We start from the raw sequence: 23,414 nt of genomic DNA, 5'->3' as shown, positions 1-23,414 counted from the left end.
GTCATTTCTGTACAAAGTGTTATGCTGAAATATGGCACACTACATTTGATTGGGACCTGTCCTACACAGGAAAATTCAAAAGGTTTATCCAATTTTCTGTCTCTGAAGTCAGTGTGTAGAAGAAGCAGCAGTTTACTTATTTCAGTAGGTTTTATGACTTGATTGCTCTATTTACATGTTAGCATTAATGATTTTTGAAGGGGGTGATAAAGGATTTTAGGATATGATGGAAAAGATTAGACAGCATGAGAGCAATGTAGACTCAAATCTATGTTTCATAGCAGGACTGTAAATGTAGCCATAGTCGTCTTATTTCCAAAACATGCTCGAGCACAGTAGTATGAGTACAACATGCAGAATCAATCCTCTCAAAGACTTAATCACTATGATTTTAACTTTTATCAAAAACCATAATTAGGAAAAAATGTACAGCTAATGTAAATATGTTTGTGTGTAGATAATACTACTTTTCTCAGTAACTTGCTTTCTGTTTTTCTACCTTTTTCTAGATGCCAACTCAGTTTGTGGAGTCAGTTTTGGAAGTACATAGTAAATTTGTTCAACTCATCAACACTGTTTTGAATGGTGATCAACACTTTATGAGTGCCCTTGACAAGGTAACTTTTACTTATGAAGTAAAAAAAAGCATTGGAAAACAAAATGTGGGACCGTCTCTCAGGCTTACCAAAATTCTTCAGGGCTCAGGGCATCAACACATGTTCAAAGGTAGAGTTCTTATGCAGTTTTTCTCGTTCAGAAATGCAATGGAAAAAAAGGCAATCCAATGTTAGGGGAAAAGAGATGTACAAAGGGAACTACTTTAATACTTAGTTTTTTGTGAAAGACTGACCTCTCTTTTCATCATAAATCAAAACACAAAAATGGAGCTGACCCATTTAATTAAGTTTAAACACAGATAATAAACAGACAAATTGTGGGTTTTGGGGAGGTTTATGAACTCTTACATGCATTTGAACTTGAATTTGCTTGCTGCCATAATGTTTAAACTCTGAATGCTGATAGTATTACTTACATAAAAGCTTTGTTTAGATTTTTCAAGTTGGCTACAAAGAATATCTGGGAACTTACTTCCATCACTGTCACAATAGCTGACTTTTTCCAGGAGAGAACTGCACTTGAGGTTAAATCTGCCTGTTTAGGGAAAGAAGCTTGCTACTCTTTGTCTTTGAAATGCATAGCCATTAAGGTATTTAAGATAACAGTTCTAATTGTTATAAATTTTAATAATAATAATAATAGATTAGAACTAACTTTATCATTATTTTTATCACTGTTATTATTAAATTCTGCAAAACATGCCTGAGCTTTTGAGGGATTGAGTGGCTCCTCCTCAAAAAAGTAGTAGTTTTATCTAATCCATTTGTTAATTTCCCACTCTTTCCCATATATCCTTGTACCTTTTTCCTAGAGAGTGCACCTACTACTTTCCTGTCTATAATTTCCTGTCGTAGGATGCTTGCATACATTTCATTGCTCTTTTGTGCTGTTTACATGAATCGCAGTTTGTAGTTAGGGTCATAGTCTAAGCTTTGATAGTTTTCAGCCACGGTTAATCAGGAAAGACATAGTGATGAAAATACCAGTAATACTATCAATAGTAGTTACCCATCTGTATTTGTGATATTGAGAAAATAATTGTTCAGTATTTTAAAACAAACGCTTATTTCAGTACCCTAATACATTTCTGTCTCAATTGCAATTAATGTCATGTACCAGAAGGTGGAGTAATATGAGACTGACAACTTCATTTGCTGGTGCATAGGCAATGTACTTTTACCATCAATTCTTCACTTCAGTGATCTTTATTACAATAAATATTTAAGAGCTTAATCTGCTGTCAGTTTTTCATTGTGAATATCAAAACTGCTATTGGTGCCTCCAGTATTATTGCAAAAGAGTGTTTTAAGCTTCAAAGAGTTTCATATTTGTTGTCAAGTCATGCATTCCTTTTTCACAGGGATTCTAAGGGCCTGTTATCAAATATTAGAATGTCAAGGCATTGTACAAATGTTGCTTGTCAGTCCTTTATAATAATAACAATAATAATGTTTTCCTTCCATAGAAGGAACTATAATTCCTAGGAACTATGGCCATGCAATATTTTTTGTTCCGTATTAGTTTAAAATGTTAATTTAGATGTGATATGTCTAATCTTGATGATTCTGGTATTTGTTTACAATTTCCGATTCTAAACTGCTGTTATCTCCTTCCTTTTCTTTTCCTCATATTCAGGTTTTCTTCTTTTGTACTGCACTGCTTTGAATTTCCATTTTCAACAGTATTTTTTTTCTCCTCTTTAGTCTATCACAAAATGCACCAACCAAAAGATCTTTCCTTCCTTACTGTTGTGAGCACACCATGTATGTTTTTCATCTCAAGATACATGGTGTTGATGTAAGCTGCTGTTGATGTGCTGCTGCTCCAATCTGCCTTATCTGCAATTATTCCTCAGTTTCTTTCCATACTTACTTTTGGACTATACATATTGCTGTATACCAAAATCTTCATACGTTTTCACTTAAGTTTCTAATCAGAACTTAATTTGTTCTCCTGCTTTCTGCAATTAACTTCTGTTCCTCTTCCAATTTCCTTAAATCTCAACTTAAAAATGTTCAACACACAAGTTCTCACAGAGCAGTAATTCAAACCCTTTTATTCATTGTTTCTTTTTCGATCCCCTTTTGTGTAGTTCGGTTTTATAGAGTCTTGGATGGTCTTTGCCCTGAACATTTTTTTGATATCTTCAAATTTCAGAAAAAGTTTTAAGTTATTTACATTTTTTCTCTTTGCTCTATGTTCCTATGTAGGCTTTGACATCAGTAGTTAACTATAGGGAGCCCAAGTCCATCTGCAAAGCACCTGAGTTGGTAAGTGAAATATATTATTGTAGAAAGTAATAATACTTTTTTGTAACTGTCAAATGAGTTGGTATAGGGTCCATCACAAGAATATCCATTTCTCATGCGAAGTCAGCCTCAGGTATGTATTTCAGCAGTAATAAATAACTTAACCTGCACACACGTTTTGTGGGTGTGCAAAACTGGTGTAGTTGTAATTTTTGATATAGAATTTGTATTTTCTGTGGATGTGGTACGTATCGTTTTCCTATGAGTACAGTCCTTGTAATAGAAGACGAGACTACAGACTATGACTTCTTTCATGCTTTAACTTTTGTGTAGAAGTTTGGAATACCTTGGCATACATTTGTTCTCAAGCTTGACAAGTAGGTTTGGATTTGTTTTTTCTTTTTTTAACTTGAGCTGGCCAAGTACTGTGACAACTTGTTGAAGAAATCAGCAAAAGGAATGACAGAGAATGAAGTAGAAGACAAACTTACAAGTTTCATTACTGTTTTCAAATACATTGATGACAAAGATGTATTCCAAAAGGTAACTTTTGATGTTGAATAAATGCTAAAATGTTGCATTTAAAGTATACTTAAAAAATGTGGTTATGCTTTTAAAAATCCTCATATCTGATTTTTTTATGCAGTTCTATGCCAGAATGTTGGCAAAAAGATTAATTCATGGTTTGTCTATGTCTATGGATTCTGAAGAAGCCATGATTAATAAACTAAAGGTAATGTGATATTCTTCTAATGCAGAATAAACCACCATAGGAGTATGTAATGTTGAGGGGGAGCAGCAGAGGGTGCCAGAGATAACTTAGCAATCAGCAGAACCTGTTTCCAGTAGCTGAAAGGAAAAACTAACTTCTCTGTACTCTGTGGAAGATGTATGGCCAAGTATCACTTAGGCATTCAAGATTTTTACGAGGTTTTGGGTAGTTTTATTAAGTGTGTTCAAATAATCATATTTACATTATAAAAGTACCAAGGACTTTCTATTAAACTAGCTCTGTCTTTCAATTTTATAAAATAACATTGTTCATGTAAATCAACATGTACAAAGTGAAACTAAGATAAATGCGATCATTTTCTTTTATAATGTTTGTTTTCTGTTGTAACTAGTGTTCTCTGTAAATATTATAACAACACTTCTGCTGACCAGTTTTTCGTATTTTGGTAGTGAATGTGCATAATTTGTATAAGTAGTACTGTTTTCACTGTGAAACCTGTTACATATTTCTTCACAGCAAGCCTGTGGTTATGAATTTACCAGCAAGCTCCATCGGATGTATACAGACATGAGTGTTAGTGCTGATCTCAACAATAAATTCAACAACTTTATCAAAAACCAGGACACGATTATAGATTTGGGAATTAGTTTTCAGATATATGTTCTACAGGTACTAATGTATGTTTATTGCTATTGAGTTGTTTGTGTTTAATTTCTATGTTTTTATAACAAGTGAACAATTTTTCTAACTCTGAATACTTCTTGTGTGGAAACTGACACCTTGTGATCATTGTGGAATAATTTATTGTCCTAGTTTTTAATTTTAAAATTAACCTGCTAACACTAAACAATAGTGATGTAAAATGCCTTGTGTTCTTGAATTAATAAGTCAGTGGGGCATGTGTAATGAGTAGCGAGCAGTAAAGCTTCTGGTCTAAATTGAATGTCTTATGGCATAATATACATTATAGATCTGTTTATTAGTGTTATTTTTTTCTTAATGTGTATATTGGATGAAAATGTTAATAATTTTGTTTTTCCTGATACCTTTAGGCTGGTGCATGGCCTCTAACTCAGGCTCCTTCTTCTACATTTGCAATTCCTCAGGAACTGGAAAAAAGTGTACAGATGGTAGGTTAGTAGGAGGCTTCTTGTAAACATGTGGAAAATGTAAAATAACTGCAAATAAAAGATGATCCCTCTAACAGAGGAAAACGTGAGCTGCTTCATTTTGTTTGTAAATCATGGCTATCCTGTTTCCAGTCCATATGAAATTTTGACATACTGAATTTATGTATGTATTTGCATAGCTTTTCTTTATTTTTCACATCTCTCTTCTACACTTCATGATTGAGAGGGATACTAATAAATACAGTCAGATGAACTGGGTTGATTCTTAGCTTTAAAAACAATTCCTAATATTTAGATAAAAGAAGATTTTGTTTCTAATATTAAATCTGACCAGATTTAATAGCAGATTAAAATATAAATACAGCTTTCTTGTCCCGTATTTCATAGGAGCATTCAAAATCAAGCTTCATGCAAACTTCTTTAAAGCTAATTTTGCAAATTCTCAAAGCAGTAAAGGTTTTACTTAGGCCAAATATTCTCTTTTTATGTGATTATTTCCGCTTTGTAGAGGTGGAATATTTTATTATTTCTGCTTATATTATTGTGTTCTAAATGTTATCTGTACAATGTTTGTGTTAAAATACAGAATATGTGTGTTTTTAATGGTGAAGTACATTTTAGGCAATTAATATGCCCAAATACACTTTGCTAAAGTGTGTTTAATGGTGGAGTGCATTTTAGGCAATAAAACTTTCATGTTATTGGACATAACAGTTTTTTTAAGCAGTTTTTATACCTTAAATTGCTATCTGATCTAAATTATAATGGCAAATGTCTGTTTCTGCGGTGAAGGAGCTTTTTCATTTATTACTCTTAAGTATTAGAACTATTTATTCTGCTTTTATTTCAGCTATATTAAATGGCACTTGGTTTTAGCAATACAGTTGTTTCCAACCCATACTATGGGAGCCACAGAAGGTGACTGATGACATTTAGCCATTCTTTGTGGGCTTCAAATAGTATTGTCAGTTGTGCCTCAGTTTGAAAATTTTTACTGACTTGTGTATCAGAAGCAGCTCAGAGTCTGGGTTGCTTGCCTAACTTCACTGTTTTGCCAGTTCAAAGGAGCAAACTTGTTCACGTGTCACCTAGCTAGAATTAGTGCTCTAAATTATATTCATAATCCCCTGAGGGAACAGAACATGACCTTGGGGAGTCTTTGAAAAATTGACAATGTCTGTCTTTACTGTCAAATTTGATCATTCGACCCATGAAAAGAGAGTTCTCTCAGATTCTGGCCAGGATTTAGAAAGAAAAAAACCATTTTGCAGTTGCACCCCAAGGTATAGGAGTACCTCTGTTACTGGGCAAACTGTGTAGCAGCTTTTTCAGGCTCTGAGACTGCTGGAGTTTCCTGTAAATATATATTTATTTAAATAGTATACAAATACTGGTTGTCATACTGTTTAAGCTTGCGGGTGGAGAAAGACCTGATGCTTAAAGAGGTCAAAAGTCTCCCTTTTGGTGTTTTCCTTCGACGTTAATCAGAGTTGCCGGACCAAATCAGAGTCAGCCAAATTGATGTGTACACAGCGCTGGCTACATGAGGCGTAGGGAGGTTTGATCCCATTTTAAGGAAGGGTTCTTTGAATCTGCTTAAGTTTTTCTCATTACCAGAAAGTAGTTAGATCTTAAATTAGGATCAGTCTGCAAGCCACACTTTCTTGTTTCTTTCAGATAGGAAGTATGAGAGTAAAAGTTCTGAATTTTTTTCTCTTAAAAAAAAGAAAAAAAAAAAAACCAGCTTAAATACTAAAATTAAGGTTTAGCAGGAACTTGCCAATATATGCAGTCTGATTTGTTCCTTTTGGCTGTAGGGCTAATACATAGGATTAAGGTTAGATTTATATTTTAATTTTTCTGTTGGATTTTCAGCTAAATTTCAGTTATTTTCAGAGGACATCCAAGAGAATGCCATAGCTACTAAAGTGCTACTAAAAATCTGTATTTTTCTATTTCTCCTTACAAGCAAAATGATCAGACTCTTATTACATATGTTAAAGCAAAATCTTGGTTTTTACAAGCCTTGCCATAAACTTCCGCTTTAATCTTTGGAGAAATTCTTCTTTTCCTTCCTGTCAGAGTAACTTTTCTGTATCAGTTTAGCCCACAAAATAAGTAAGCTGGAAGCCATGTCCTCAAAAAGGATTTTTAAGCATTCTGGAATATCTTTAATTGTTCTTCAAAATTCAGTGCTTCCTTTTGTTTCCTAGGGCTTTTTCTTATTCTCTCTCCATTGCTTGCTAGTTTCCAGGAATGTCAGGATTGATGGATTATATTTAATGTAAGATGTTTTTGCTGCTTCTCTGTAAATTTGATTTTTCTTATCACAGTCTACAGGCCATTTATGCCCTTCCTTCTCTTATTCTCTGTTGGTGAAAATGACATTTAAATGTACATAAATAGAGCTTTGAAAGAATCTTCTAGGGATTGTGTTCCTAGAGTCTTCTGGAAAGTGGTCTCATTTACAGTAGCCAGAGTTGTGCACTACAGTGCCAGAATTCAAACTGCATAGCTAATTTTCACTTGCACAAAACAAAAAAACTTTGTTTCTTAAAGAAGAGAGGAATGTTAAAGTTGTTTTTAAGGCCTTTTCTTATTTAGAGGTATTTTTTTCATGTTCCTGTTCTGCTATATATTTGTGTGTCTTTGTATAATTTAAGGAAAAAATGCCTTTCAGAGTAATTCACAGAATCACAGAATCAACCAGGTTGGAAGAGACCTCAGGGATCATTGAGTCCAACCGTTGCCCTGACACCACCCTGTCAACTAGACCATGGCACTAAGTGCCATGTCCAGTCTTTTCTTAAACACATCCAGAGATGGTGACTCCACCACCTCCCTGGGCAGCCCATTCCAATGTCTAATAACCCTTTCTGTAAAGAAATTCTTCCTAAAGTCCAACCTCAACCTCCCCTGGCGAAGCTTGAGGCTGTGTCCTCTTGTCCTATCGCTAGCTGCCCGGGAGAAGAGGCCGACTCCCACTTCACTACAACCTCCCTTCAGGTAGTTGTAGACTGCAATAAGGTCACCTCGGAGCCTCCTCTTCTCCAGGCTAAACAACCCCAGCTCCCTCAGCCATTCCTCATCGGTCAGACCCTCCAGACCCTTCACCAGCTTGGTCGCCCTCCTCTGGACTCGCTCCAACACCTCAACATCTTTCTTGAAGTGCGGGGCCCAGAACTGGACGCAGTATTCAAGGTGCGGCCTCACCAGTGCCGAGTACAGAGGGACTATCACTTCCCTAGACCGTCTGGCTACACTGTTCCTAATAGAGGCCAGGATGCCATTGGCCTTCTTTCCGCCGGGCCGCTTTCTAACCACTCTTCCCCCAGCCTGTAGCGCTGCATGGGATTGTTGTGGCCGAAGTGTAAGACCCGGCACTTGTTCTTGTTGAACCTCATGCCATTGGTCTCGACCCATCTATCTAACCTGTCCAGATCCCTCTGTAGGGCCTTCCTACCCTCCAGCAGATCGACACTCCCACCCAGCTTGGTGTCATCTGCAAATTTGCTGAGGGTGCACTCAATCCCTATGTCTAGATCATCTATAAAGATATTGAACAGCACCGGCCCCAGAACTGAGCCCTGGGGAACACCGCTAGTGACTGGCTGCCAGTTGGACTTTGCCCCATTCACCACCACTCTCTGGGCTCAGCCATCCAGCCAGTTTTTAACCCATCGAAGAGTCCACCCATCCAAGCCCCGGGCAGCCAGTTTGTCTAGGAGGATGCTGTGGGAGACAGTGTCAAATGCCTTACTGAAGTCTAGATAGACTACATCTACAGCCCTGCCCTCATCTACTAAGCGGGTCACTTGGTCATAGAAGGAGACCAGGTTGGTCAAGCAGGACCTGCCTTTCATGAATCCATGTTGGCTGGCCCTGATGCCCCGATTGTCCTGCATGTGCCGTGTAATGGCACTCAGGATGATCTGTTCCATCACCTTGCCTGGCACCGAGGTCAGGCTGACAGGCCTATAGTTCCCTGGATTGTAGCACTTCTCATAATGACAAGAAATTAATGTAAAAATAAAAACAAAGGGGAGAAATTAACATTTCTACTAATGCTAGTTTTGCACACAAAATTTTTAAAATACTAATTTTGAGGGGATGCTTCAATTTTTGGGTGTCAGCACAACTTTGAAATGTTACTTCCTAAATCATAAATGTGTGTGTCTTTGAAAATAGGTTTTGGAAAGTTTCACCAGAAATTCAAGGATCTGTAGTCACTTCTTGATTCTGAGCTGTTTGCAAGCTGTGTAGTTGTGTTTAGCCTGAAACCCAAAAACTATGCCCACTTTCAAGCTTGCTCTTTTGGAATTCCCCCTAAAAATATGTTTGGGAATATAAGATGAGATTTGTCATGAAAGTCAATGTGTAGCTGACTGTGGGAAATACCTGTTAACTAAAAGTTTGTTTTTTGAAGGATGTTAAGAACGATTTGTTAAAAAACAAAATCAATAAAATGGATTTTCTGAATTGATTTTAAATAGGATATCAAAGCCATGGAATACAGAATGATTTCAGCAAGGTGAAAAAAAATACACTTGTTTTTGTATGGAATTGGAAGGAACAGAGTAATAAAACTTAACAAGATTGATTGCTAAAACCTCTTAGAAATTCTTTTAAATTCGGGAGACTTGGTACTTCTTTAGAACACTGTTTAACTACAGTATTTTATGCTTTGAGAGTACAAATGTGTCAACAATCTTTTTGATTTAGTCATCAAGTGATATGTTAATATGTTCAAGTAGTTCAGTAAAAGACTGATGTTCAGTCAGTACCCATCTTCTAAAGGAAAATATTGTCGTGAATTCATCTGCAGTGTTTGCATCCAATATGGTGAAAATAAAACCAATATTTCGTCATTGGAGTGGTAATGTGATAATAAACTATTGTAAGTAGTTGTATGTGTGACTAATTGAAGTTCATTTTGTTTTGCAGTTTGAATTATTTTACAGTCAGCATTTTAGTGGAAGGAAGCTTACTTGGTTACATTATCTTTGTACAGGTAAAAATACGTGCTTTGCTAAACTTGTGCTCTGTACAACTGACAATTATTTGTTAGAAGTCCTTTTCAAATGACAACAGACTTTGGAGTTGGAACATTATGTTGCATATAAAGTCAACTGACTTATTTTGTATTATAAATTCATTTAATATTTGCTGCTTAGTATTTCCAAAATTTGTTTTGTAAACTTGCATATATTATCTGTGATTTATTAAATCCAAGTAAAACTAGAGTTGTACATTCTTAACTACAAAACGGCACTGCAGAACTGCTGAGTTAATAACAATTGCCCCAGAATTGTTTCTGTAGTGTCACATGCCTCTTAGCTGAATATTAAATAATTTTAAGAATGCATATTATACTATTTTACTCAGATATGTAAGTATCTAAGTAAATACATATATATTTACTTACATTTGTATTTACTATATAGAAATATATGTTTAAAAACATCTTAGAAGAGATATATAAAATTGTAGCTTAGCTTAGTAAGTATCAGTCAATCATATTTTATTTCAAGTGCTTTCAGTATCAGTCTTTAATAACTGAGCACCATAACATATTACATAGAGGTGAAAACCAGACTAGCATACAACAATATAATGTAATGAAAATTTAGTTCTGATAATAGAAGGCTGCCGTTAACTCTCACTCACCTTCACACAGAAAATCTAAATCTGCTTTCAGGCAGATTTCTTCAGTGCTTTTTTTCTTTTCCTTTTTTTTTTTTTTTTTTAAATTCCAGGGGAATTTAAACAATATAAGAATATTGCGAAAAAAATTTTATGGACAAGCCTTTTGTTTTTACATCTTTTGGAACAACTTTCCTATAATCACTATTCTGTGATTCTGTGTAAGCTATTACTAATTGAAGTTTATGCATTGCAATGTGTTGAGGCTATTTGGAATTTCCTTTTTTTATTACTATAAATTATATTGCATTATTCAAATTCAACACTAGGTTTCCTTTTTTCTTGGAAACGCTATTGTTCTAGTATTCATAGTTAATGTGAGGGTTTTTTGTTGCAGACCACATTCTGTATGTGTAGATTCACAACATCAGTTTTCATCTTCCCATACCAAGTGTTAAATGCATACTTAGGTGTGAACTGAATGTCTGGAAATGTACGAGGAGCTCTAGTAGTTAGGCTTTGGATGACTTTTCAGCACATTCCATCAGTGTATAAAATACTATTTGTATTGTTACAGGCGAAGTAAAAATGAATTATTTGTGCAAACCTTACGTAGCCATGGTCACAACATACCAAATGTCAGTGTTGCTTGCCTTCAACAACAGTGAAACTGTCAGTTACAAGGAGCTTCAGGATAGTACACAAATGAATGAGAAGGAACTGACAAAAACCATCAAATCCTTACTTGATGTCAAAATGATCAACCATGACTCAGACAAGGTATGCAGTAATGATATTAATAAGTTTCATGTTTTCAGTCTTGTGATTCTAATATTTGTTGAGGGCTTTCTTTGATATAAAAGAGTCCACTCTTTGTTCCAACTCCTGTTGGAGTGGAATACTCTTTAAATGCACCACTTTCAAAGTTGTACTGAATCATGGGAAGGAGCCCGAGTAGTAAACCAAAGAGTCTTACAGAGATCCTAAAAAAAAAAAATTGTGGGATTAAGAGACTGAAAGTAAAAGCATCCATGTTCTTCCTTGTTGATAGATTACAGGAGGAGGAAGGAGGAAAGAGAGCAAGGAGGGCTTGTGTGAGAGGATTTTTGCAGCAATTTGCCAAACTCTGTCATTCCATGAGTTTCATGGTATTCCAGTAATATCTGAACCCTCTGGTTAAGGCAATGGTTGATACAGGTTTTATTTCTGACTCTGCCTCGTACTTTTACGTGAAACCATTTATCCTTTTTCCCATACAGCAAAGGGCGCAGATTTCTGTTGTGTAAGAAACACTACAGAAGTGCCTGTGCATACCATACAAACTTTAGTGTGTGCTTCCAGCTAGCCCAGAAAGCCCATTATTCAGACAGTATCAGGCATAAGAAACTGAGATAAGCTGTTCACTTCACTTACGAGAAGAAATCTAAAGCTGCTCTGATAGCTGCTCTTTTTTTTTAACCAGAAAAATATTAGAAAATGTAAAGTGAGATCACAAGTAAGATCTGATGCTTGGCTGAAGTATAAGACATGCTTCCAATATCTAGAAATGAGCTCAGGTTGGAACAGTGGCTGGGAAGATGTGTGTTAAACCATGGGTGAAATTTAACTCTGGGAGCTATTACAGAAAACAGTGAGATTTTTCATAATCTTAGAAAGTTGCCCATTATTTAAAGGATTTACACATATTTATGTCTGTTGTATAAGGTTTGCCCAGTTTCTTTAAGCATATGTCATTGAAGAGTGAACAATATAGCTTTCCAACCCTTTTACCTTTTAATGTTTACCACTGCATTTTCTGGTTCTTTAACTTCCAGGCTATTGCATTCAAACATCTCTGCTAATTCTGTTTTCTTTGCGTCCCATCCAGCAATGTGAAAGCAGATCTGTAGACAGTCTATCAGCTTACTTATTGAATAAGCTAGTGGCTTAAGGAGTGAAATTAAATACGCTAACTTCTCTTTACTAATATCTGAGCCACACAGAAAAGTACAGTGTATTAAATGTATTAAATTAAGTGTAGTTTGCTTTTGTTTGTTCGTTCTTTGGGGGGGGGAAGAAACTTTTGACAAGATCTTTATTGGTTCATTGGAATCATGCTTTTTGAGCTCATGCACAACACACAATTTATTTTGATTTGTACTCAACCATGTAAGCAAAATAATTCTAAAATTTAATGTTAGCTTATTTTTTTTAAAGGTGTTGATTTTTGCCCTTTCATGTTAAATTTTCTATACTATGCCTGGATATTTTAAAATATTATAATAAAGAATATTTGTTGCAGAATATAAAATTAGAATGAGTATTGTTTTGAGTATATATTTAGATAAATATTGCCTGTGTTTACTAAAGTATTTTCACTTGAGGCAACCATGGTTTGGCAAGATTCCAAAGTCTAAGAAGCCCAGTAACTTTATTCTTCTGGAAATTGGTAATAATTGTACAGACTCTTGCCTGGAAACTGCAAAGACTGGTCAGGTCATCCTGTTAGTTGAATGTAAAGGTGTTTGGACTGCAGGGAGTAGTTACCATTTATTGAAAGAAATGGACTTCTATGTGTGGAAAAGAATTGAGACTCTGACAGGAAAAAATTAGAAAAGTACGGATAGGTGTGGAACTGTAGAAGTTGCAGCTTAACTGTTTCTGCTATAACATAACAATGTTTAGATGTTTTCCCTTAAGTTCTGGAAGGCAACATTAATAATAGTTGTGAAAGCAACAGCTCGCTCTATTGAGGTTCTGCCATAAATAAATGCAAATCCTACTTTCTTTGCAGAGAGAAAATGAGTTTAAATGGAGAGTGTTTGCAACTGAGATAAGCTGTCGAAGTATTAAAACAGAAATTGCTTTAATCATATAGACTTGTTAATGATATTCATGTATGTCAGAGTTCTTTTAGAAAACACTATAGACTTGATTTTTAGGTTAGTTAAACTGTAGCTTAAAAAAATTGACCTGGTTCAAGTGGCATTTTAGAACTTCCAACTACAAATCTGCTGAAATTGTATGTATGCAAGCCCCTAACTGTGATTTTTTTCAATGTAAATTGTTCTAATTTTCTGATTCCATTTCTGATTTTTAAAAAAAGATTCTTTATTGTAGGAAGATGTAGAGGCAGAGTCTACATTTTCATTAAATATGAACTTCAGCAGTAAACGAACGAAATTTAAAATTACTACATCAATGCAGAAAGACACGCCACAGGCAAGTATTCTTTGGTGTTTTTAGCTTGAACAGCTTAGGAAGCTTATTTTTCCAAAAGCAAATTTATTGCATTAGTTTTGTGTAAGCGGATGTAAGAGTCCCTGTGTAAGATTTATATCACCATAAAGAAATTGTTTAAGTTTAAAGCTTAAGCACTGCAAATTTTTTTGTACTTAAATTATAGGAAAGAGGAGATGGAATAGGGAATAAGAAAGAAGAAAAATATAAACAAGAGCTATTCCTCTTGTACCAAATGGGATTGACTTTTAGCTTGTCTTACCTAATGAGACTTCTTTGGTGGTGGTGTTTGTAAAAGCATCTTATTCCAGGAACAGCAGAACCGATCAGCTCTGGTTTCCTATGGTTTTGTGTATTTCATCAACTAAAATTAACTCCAGTGTTGATGATCCCTGTTCACTCTGTATCTCCTAAAACATAGGATTTAGTACAAGAGACGTACGTGTTGCCAAACTCAGTACATGACATAAATTCTGCCTGCCTTTCTCCCTAGCAAAAACACTGGTTTGGATGTCTCTCCTCCCTTCCTGCTGACTTTCATGAAACCTGGTATTGATTTATGGAAGTACTTTGCCTGGAATTGAACTTCACCTAGATTTTTGTAGTAATTGACCACTTCTAATAAAATAAAAAGTATAGATTCAAGGTACTTTTATATGAAGCGTTTATTGATCTTACTATATTTTAAGCATTACTGTTCTTCCTTTATCACAGGAGATGGAGCAGACGAGAAGTGCTGTAGATGAAGACAGAAAAATGTATCTTCAAGCTGCTATAGTCCGTATCATGAAAGCACGTAAAGTGTTGCGACATAATGCGCTTATTCAGGAGGTAAGATAAAATTGTCATCTTAAGCATAATTTGATGAAAATCTTCAGGATAGTTGGGTAAAACATCTGACCACAAAACTCTCCCATGTCAAAACTAATACTTCAGTGAAATTAGTGAGAATTTCATTGGAGTTTACTTAGAACTGCAGTACTGGAGCACTAGATGTGATCCCTCCATCTTGTAAATGTGTGTTAGCAACAAAGCATTAAGTGCCTCTGTACTTACTCTTCCCTGTTGGCTGGTTCTATGCTGACAGATGTCATATCCTATAAGAATCATTGCCAGAGCTATAGGTTCAGTTGAAAACCTGAGTATGGATATTCTAGGTATGGAATTTCCACAGAATCACCTAGCCAATTTTGGGCTCTAATCATAGAGTTGGATTTTATTCTAATTCATGGCTTAAATTTTAAACTTGTCTGAGTATGTAGACATGCACATCTTAATCTCCCTTTTCCATTAAGTGGAACAGTTGTCTGGATTTTTTAGATTCTAGATTCATGATCTGTGAACTGTCACAGACTAGCTGGGAAGGAAGTGCAATTTCTTTTGGTTTTCTCCCACTTTCCCATCTGTGCTAGTTGCCTGCCTAATTGTATTTCTTATTCCAAACTAACCTTTGCTTCTACGAACCAGTTCCCAGTTTTAGTTTCCTTAGCCTTCAAAGGCATTCATTCTTTAGTATAATTCATTCTTGTGTTTCCTGACCCTTGTTGGATAGCCTCAGAGTGGACTGCTGGGAGAAGGAATAAAGATTCCTGCTTTATTTGTACCATTTTGAGCATGGAGGTAGAGAGGCATTCAGTCATTTAGAGATCTGCTATGTGCTTTCTGTCTTGTGGTGATGGAGGAAACAGTTTACTGCACCCACCACTTAATTTTTAGTTCCTAAAAAAAAAAAAAAAAAAAAAAAAAAAAAAAGCAGCTACAGAGAGCTTGTAAGCCCAGAACTTGCAATGTGAGACATCTTAAAGGTTTTGGATATTCAAATAGTGCTCATACACAAATAGTCTGAAAGCAAGCTTAATTTAAGAAATCTGATTTTGAATATCTAAAAGATGAGTCAGCGTAGGTCCTGATTATTCTCAAAATCTTTGGTTATTTGGTTTCCTGTTACTTAAATCATCCATGCAATTATGATGAAATCCTGTAAGAATTTACAGTTAAAACTAGAAAATGGAAGGCAAGCCCTGTTTCATCTTTGAAAATACTTTTTTCTCTCTACTCTCAAATTCTTAGAAAAAGTTTTTGAAGTGTACTTTGCTTGAGACCAATTTATAAGAGTGGAATAGATTACAAATTTTCATGTTTCAGAAATGAAAAATCCTTTCTGGTTGCTTCTCCCTTTGTTTAACTCAGAAGGCACTATCTGACATGCCTCTGCATTTTGCTTTTGCAGTACTCTTGCAGGATAGTACAGTCTAACATCAGGAGCTTTTTCACGTTTTGCAAGAAAGGTGGATATTTTGATTGCTACTCAGTTAAAAACTAAGTAGAGAATGAAGCTGGTGTTCCATTTATCTATCACCAGCCACATGCACCAGTATTGTTTTTTTAACTTAGCTTTTAACTAAATTTATGACACTTTTGAAAAATCATATCTTTAATCATTTAGTCTTTACTTCTCCATTTTGAATACTACTTATATCCTGGGTGGATTAGAGCATTTAAAATGGAAGGCTAAGCTAAATAATTGATATCTATGCTGCAGTGTAGTGTGGGGACCTGATGTAGCCTTAAACGAGCGATTGTGAAACCTCAAGCTATAAGGTGCTGCCTCAGCTAAACTGTTACAGTGACCTGAGCTAGATTCTTTAAAATGTTAAGTGTCTTTACAGTCTGTGATATAGATGTACTCTTAGGCACTTCAGAAATTATTGCCAGGTTTTAGAGCACATTGTGGGGAGACAGGTCTTTCTGTGCTTAATGCTTAAATACAAAGATGAAAATCTCAAGTTAGGTGGAAATTTTACCTAGTTATGTCTACATTGAGCTCAGTAACTTCTTTTGCTTTGTGTTGTATGAGTAAGGCCAAAGTGCCAGATGGTTCTGAGTTGAACATGCTCAGCTTTCTCGCTAGACTGACCTTTATTAAAAAATGAATAACCATCACTTCTATTAAACCTGTAGAGTATGCATAACTAACTTCTTGGCTGTCCAGCTTCCTTTTTTTTTCCCTGCTAACCTTGAAGTACGATTTGATTTACTGCCAAGAGTCTTTATTTCTTAAAACATTCATTTGTGATATTGTTACTATGGTGACATATATACTTAGTTCTTGTTACTTCTATTGTGATGTTTATTTACTTATTAAAAATATATTCACTTAAAATGTCTAGTCTGACTTCTTGATGAGTAAGAATGAATCTTTTCAAAAGAAGTGTGTTTGCTATGAATGGTTAATATTTTCTTACCTCATGAGTATTTTTTTTCTGAGATATAAGGGCAGGATTATACTGTTGTTAGAGATATGATTGAAAGACTCCTAGCCTTAATGTAGTTAGCTCTGATGCTAACAGACTACAGCACCACATATTTCATTTAGGGTGAGGTGTCCAATAGGCCTGTATATATCAGCATGTGGTCTTTGCTGAATTGTTGATTGTGTTAGATATACCCTGATAGTTTTACTTCTAGCTCCATGCTGCAGTCGCTTGCAGGATGAGGTAGCTTTTCCCTTAAAATGAGTAAGGTCAGCAGGAGTAGTGGAGGGGAAATGCAGTCATTCACAGAAAATTTTTTGTTCTGACCATCAAATATTTCTGTCCATCCTTTTTATTTGTATTAACTTTGATAAAACAAAACCAAAACACCCCTACCAGTACAAAATTCTGTCTTTTGTTCTCTCTGTCCTAAGTAAATACATTAAGTATTGATGGTGACAATCAGTTTGAGTATAGGGCTGAAGTGAGGTGAGATCTGAGCAGATTTATTAGCTTGTTAGCACCAAGTTTCTTTTCATTTGTACTGCTGTGGAACATACCAGACCCTTGGCTGTTAGCCCAACAAAACTCGTTCTTTTGAGCTTTTTGTTTGCTTTGCTGGGTGAGTTCTACCTGGTGAGTTCTGTTGGCTCACAGAGGGCTCCAGCAAGTTCTAGAACTGGGACAAAGCCAGCCATGAAAAGTTGTAAAGAAAACAGGAAATTCAGCTGAAATAAAAATCACTTGCTTTACAGAACAAATGAGAAGCTACAGGCAAAATATATTGTGACACTTAGTAGTAAGAGCTTTTGTATACCTCGCTTACCATTGCTAGGAAGTAGAGAGGAGAAGGTAATAGTAATTTTCTTTGCTACAGGTTGGCCACAAGAGTAAAATGTGAAAAATTTTCCGAGTTAATAGATACGCATATTCTGTTACTATACACCATTTCTTCCTCTTCTCTACAAGAGAATGGGCAAAACTGAGAACTATTAAGAGGCAGCTAAAGTTTTGCATGCAGCTGCAGTTTCTTCCACAAGGCATATATAGATTAGGGTTTACAATAAATAATTTTTTACTGTATGTATTACAAAGTTCCAGTATAGCCAGGTGGAACTCACCAAATCGTAGGGCTATCTTCAGTGACTGAAGAAAGAGAGGTTCATCTTCATTATCTCAAATTTTATAGGAAAGGATGTGAGTGGTAGGGGGACTCCATTTACAACTTCCAGGCAGCTGAGCAGTTCGAGCTCCTTCCAGGACCAGGTATACAGCGCTACATGGGCTGGAACTTAGAACACAACAAATCCACTCCTATCCTGGCAGCTGCAACAGCAATGAAGTAGTGTAACTTTACAAAATGATTACTACATGGACTGTGTCTTTTGTGATGAAAAGCGCCATCTAGGGCTTTTCAGCAAATTTCCTGAAAAATAAGTATTCTTTTTTTCTTGCAAATTTGATTGTCTAGTGCAGTAGAATCTCTGAGGATAGGTTGCATTTTTAATATATTTAAACTGTGCTATTAAAGAATGAATAGGGTCTTATAACATTATAGTCAGATTTTTTTTTGTGATTTGCTATGTACCTGTTTACATGTCTTCTGAACGTGTCTTTTTAATGCGATAAAGAAAACACAGGTTTCACAAATCTTTATTAAATGAAAATGTCTTCTCTATCTTTTTATGATAACAAAAGTGGTGATGGATGAGAAGAAAATTGTGATCAGCTTTAGAGGTAGTTTTGAAAAATACAATCAAGTGAAATTTAACCATTCAGAATTGTATAAACTATTATGAAAACTAAGATTAACACATTCTTCAGGCATTTAATTTCCAAGTAAGACTGGTGTAACTCGAACAGAATTTGGGAACCCATAAACGAAATATTCCAGAACAATGAAAGTACATAAACAGGAGTAAAAGGGACCTAGTCTAGGAAGAGAAGTCAGTTAGCAGAGCCAGTATGGAAAGGCACATTTGGTTTTACAAAATTTTCACTTTGCTTAAACTGTGATAATAATAAAGGAAGAAATGTGTTAATATTAGATTAATTTTTAACCTGAATATTTATTAGTACTGTGACAAATTAAGCAAGCAAGAGGACTGAGAAGATCTGGTTAATATGCAGGCAAACTAACCAATGAGCTGAGCAGTCAGTTTAAGTGTCCTGACACTAATGTATAGAGGTGCTTTGTTGACTGTCATAAATGAACTATTCCAGGTTTATTTAATCCTGTCTTTAAAAGAAAAATATACTGAATTTGCCTTAACGCCCTTAGCGAATATTTCTGTAGCATTTATAACTGCTGTAAATAAAAATAACACAAAAAATTTCTTTCTCTTGCAGGTAATTAGTCAATCAAGAGCTAGGTTTAACCCAAGTATCAGCATGATTAAGAAGTGTATTGAAGTTCTGATAGACAAACAGTACATAGAGCGAAGCCAAGCCTCTGCAGACGAATACAGTTATGTAGCATGATGTTGCTATCCTGCAGGTATGATGTAAGGAGATCATTGCTGTCACTGTTTGGTGTGCTCCTGTGGGAAGAGGCAGGCCTGTGCCTCCATAATTGGTCACTTGGCAGCCCCTGTTTTTCTGCTGTTTACAACATCACCAGTGCCATGTCATGAGCGTTAATGAAAATGCCTATAGATATTTCAAGCTCATGTCATTATGACATTTCTTAAAACTTTACTAAAAGAATGAGTGAAGTATTGCTGAAATGTGGAAAATTGGTTGGGTACCATGCTTTTTTTTTTTTTCCTCCCCTTTCACGTTTGCAGTTGATGTTTTTTAATGTATCTTAAGACAAAGTAAAAAAAAAAAAAACAACAAAACACCAAAAAAAACCCCAAACAACCTAAATATTGTAATATGACAGATAACCTAATAATTGTATCTACATTAAAATGTAAAATGACGAACATGATACTGCTGCTTGTCAAATAAAAAAATAAAGTTATATAATGTGTCTTGAATGATTGTAGAAATGGATATAGCATTAATGTCTGTAAATATTATTCAGACCTGGAAGAGTAAAAATAATGTTATGTGTTTGGGTTTTGGATAACCTCGGAAGTAAATCTGGCGTAAGAACTAATTTATATAAAACTGAATACCAGGTATGTTATGTTTGATGTGATTATAAAAAAAATATTTATGGTTAAGTGCACATCTTGTTTTCTTGAGATTAGGCTAAGTTACATTCTTAGTGCTTGAAGGCCTACTCTGGGTCTGTTAATCTCACACTGTAGGAATATGTTACAAGAGAAAATAAACAGATGTTTGAGGGGATTGAAGTAGTGTAGTTCACAAAGAGTAAGGAATGGTTTTCATGAACGTCAAAGATACAGTTCAGTGGCTTGTGAAACCACCCTGTTAATGGGAAAGAATATAGCAGACTGGTAACTGGAAAATGTTGTTTCACTAATGCATTGGGTAGAAGCAGTACATGGATAGGTACCTATGTTTGTTTCCACATGAGTACATACTGTCTTTTTCTTGTTTTCCCTCCTAACTCATGTGGTTGTATTTATCATATTTTGTTTTCCTCTGCCCCAATCAGATTTCTAGCTATTTGGGCAGGACAAGAAATCCATGAGCTATTTAATGTCCTGGTTGTTCATCAGGGATGGCATGCTGACTGTTCACTCTTACATAAGCAAAGTATAATTTTAAAAGGTACTAACTCCACCACTGGAATTAAGTGGAGTTTAAGAGCGTTAAGTGTGTGAACACACTGAATGTCTGCTGTGGAAAACAGCTTCCTCATGGCTACGCCTGCAATTATTGACAGGATAAATATTAAGTTAACTTTAAATGTTCTATTTTTGCCAAATTTTATTTGTGTGCATATAAAACATATATATGTAGATATATATAATTTGCAATATTTTGGGGGATTGTGTGATATTTCATCACCTACTAAAAGTCCATAGATCAACAATTAATTTTAAAGGAAAAAAACCTTTTAGGGGGAGCTTTTTCCTTCTTTTTTCTTTTTCTAGTTCTTTGCTATATGGAAGATTTCTCTCTGACTTTCACATTGTTGCTGTCTCTTATTTCTTAGGTGGCATCGCATTCATATCATCTGGAGGGTATAGCAAACTTTCTATATAGTTAACTAGGAAATGCATCAAGAAGTGGTAATAGGTTTTCCTTGTGTGGATTTTGCTGAGGATGAATAAAGGACAATAAATAATGAAGGGCATTAAACAGTTCTTCCATCTTTATGGTATTTTATCCCACTGCACTAAGATCTAGATTTTTAAAATTAAGAAGTGGGTTTTTTAACTGATTGTAATATGGTGCAGTAGTTTGTTTTCTAAAGTCGTAGTTCAGAGTTGTATGTGTGTGTTGGGAGACAGCACAGGTGCTTATACTGTCACTAAGTGTAGTAAACAGGAGACACATTAGCATAGATTTTGGCTGGGGTGACTTTTAATCTCTTTCAGTGTGAAACATTTCTGTGCTTTGTAAAAAGTAATTCATTACTTCTTATGACAAAAAATAGAACAGAGGGAATATTCTATGACACAACAGAAAAAATATTGCCTGAACATGGAATCATCAGATCCTTTCTCCAGAAAACAAACTAACAGTGACACCAAAACTTCTGGAAACAAATGTGTTTTATTTTGTAACTAGTGTATGAGTCAACAGATTTTAAGCTTGTTCATTCATAAAAGGGTTAATAAAAGCTTTATTTAAATACAGATTGCAGTAGCAAAATTTTAAGACTGAGTTTGAAAAAGCCTTAACAAATTTATTTTCAGAATCACTTCATAGACGAAGCAAAAACTTTACTGCTCTAGCCCAAACGTGTAAGGTTTTAGCATTACCTTATCTCTGAATTTTTGCATACCTAAAACATCAAAAGTAATTTTTGTTTTTTCGATAAGCATGTTGCTGAGTTGAGACATGTTTAGTGAGTTAAAAACATTCATATATTTCAGTGCAGTTGGCATCCCTAGACAATGTCTTTCATAATTATACACAAACTCAGTCTTTTCAGTGCCTCTTGGGAAATATGCCTATAGCTGGGAAACATTTTGAATTCTACTTTATAACTCACACCTTTTCCCTAAGGAAAAAAATAGTACAAAGATTCATCCCTCTGTAGCTGGGTTAGGTCACTGAAGTCATTGTTGGCACACAGTGATGCAGCTTACAGAGTAGTGCTACAACCTGGCAACTCAATACATCTGGCAAGTGTCATTTCAAAATACAAAGTGCTCGTGGCTCTTAACTAAAGAGGCAAATTATAAAAGGATAAGACATCCAAAAATGTGATGTATTTTTATTTTTTCACTAGAAGAAACTGATATAATTATAAAGATTTTTTTTTTAATTTGTTATAAGCCTTTTAACATGTATGACCTGCTGGTTTATTAGAAGCCATACAGCTGTGTCTGGAAACATAATGATTTCATTCATCTCATACGTTTCTAATATCAAAATGCATTTTACCTCTAGTACTGAGTGTTACTGATAATTCTTACCTAACTGAAAATGTAACTCTTACTGGCTAACTGGAATGTATTTCTATGATGTTTTGATTTGTCTTCAGATTGATTATCTTATTCTAGGAAAGAAAAATGCGTATCTGTATTTCAATGTGTTCATAAATACACTGTTGCTGGAGCTATGAAAGGTACTTAAATAACATGAGAAACCGTTTTCAAAGCGGAGAGTATCATTACTTTTTAAGAAACCTTTCAATGAGTATGTCACTTTTCCAAATAAGGAGCAGAGTACTCCAAATAAGGAGTAGAAATTGGTTAAAGGAGAATTACATTTTATAAGCTGGTATCTTTCAGCTATGCTTAGAAAGCCATTTCTTATCCTCAAAAAAGGTGATTTTAAAAGCAAGTCTTTCAACATAGTATTGATTCTTGAGCGGAATAAATTCTTTGTACCCTAGGGCCAAATATGTTGGGAGTGTCCACGCTTTACAAATATGGTATGTACCTAAAGTTAATTAATCTAAGGTATTACAATCTATGAAAACATATTCTGCAGAAGCAATTGTTCTTGCACTGAGAATTTTCTCTTATTACAAATCTGAAGTTACCCTGACTTGCTTACGGTAAGTTGTACTGCACTTCCTAGCTGATAACAAAACCGAGTTTTTGCAAGTTGTCAGGCAAAAGAGGAGGAAGAATCAAAACACTGGGTATAATAACCTTAAAACAATGCAGAACTTTGCTAAACACAAGTTTGTGTGTGTGTGGTTTTAAAGAGGGAGGGTGAGCAAGTATGATAGTAAAAGTAACCAGGTGCGTGTAGCTTGGATGTGCATTTCTTATTGTCTCCATTCTGTGGAATTCACAATTGCATCAACAAGGGAAGAAAATAACAGCCAGCAAAAGGAAAGAGGTAGATGAGGGTGCTTGCCAGTTGGCCTCCCTTTTAGAAGTACTGGAGTTGTATTTTTGTGTTCTTTATCTTTGAATCATTTAAACAGGTATATGTTAATGAACAAGTTTACTATTTAGTTCAGTATTGATGATTGCTTGTCACGCGTTTGAGGAAGAAGTGTGCTAGAGTATTCAAAGCAGCAATG

General features: G+C 35.2%; 1 protein-coding gene across 6 annotated transcripts in view; it reads left to right on the top strand.

The window, feature by feature from the left end:
• CUL2 (cullin 2) overlaps positions 1–20,667 on the top strand; it is a 58,734-nt gene extending 38,067 nt beyond the window's left edge. For all 6 annotated transcript variants that reach the window (XM_068404534.1, XM_068404538.1, XM_068404535.1 and 3 more), the window contains exons 11-21: positions 510–617; positions 2,829–2,888; positions 3,282–3,410; positions 3,514–3,600; positions 4,117–4,269; positions 4,653–4,730; positions 9,675–9,741; positions 10,951–11,153; positions 13,473–13,574; positions 14,307–14,423; positions 19,196–20,667. In XM_068404534.1, coding sequence (XP_068260635.1) covers positions 510–617; positions 2,829–2,888; positions 3,282–3,410; positions 3,514–3,600; positions 4,117–4,269; positions 4,653–4,730; positions 9,675–9,741; positions 10,951–11,153; positions 13,473–13,574; positions 14,307–14,423; positions 19,196–19,327 — 1,236 coding nt within the window. In that variant the 3' untranslated portion in view covers positions 19,328–20,667. The remainder of the gene's footprint in view (positions 1–509; positions 618–2,828; positions 2,889–3,281; positions 3,411–3,513; positions 3,601–4,116; positions 4,270–4,652; positions 4,731–9,674; positions 9,742–10,950; positions 11,154–13,472; positions 13,575–14,306; positions 14,424–19,195) is intronic.
• The last annotated feature ends 2,747 nt before the right edge of the window (positions 20,668–23,414 follow it).

This window comes from Nyctibius grandis, chromosome 7 (genome assembly GCF_013368605.1).
Source record: "Nyctibius grandis isolate bNycGra1 chromosome 7, bNycGra1.pri, whole genome shotgun sequence".
In the NCBI taxonomy this organism is placed as follows: Eukaryota; Metazoa; Chordata; class Aves; order Nyctibiiformes; family Nyctibiidae; genus Nyctibius; species Nyctibius grandis.
This window is presented reverse-complemented; position numbering and strand designations above follow the sequence as displayed.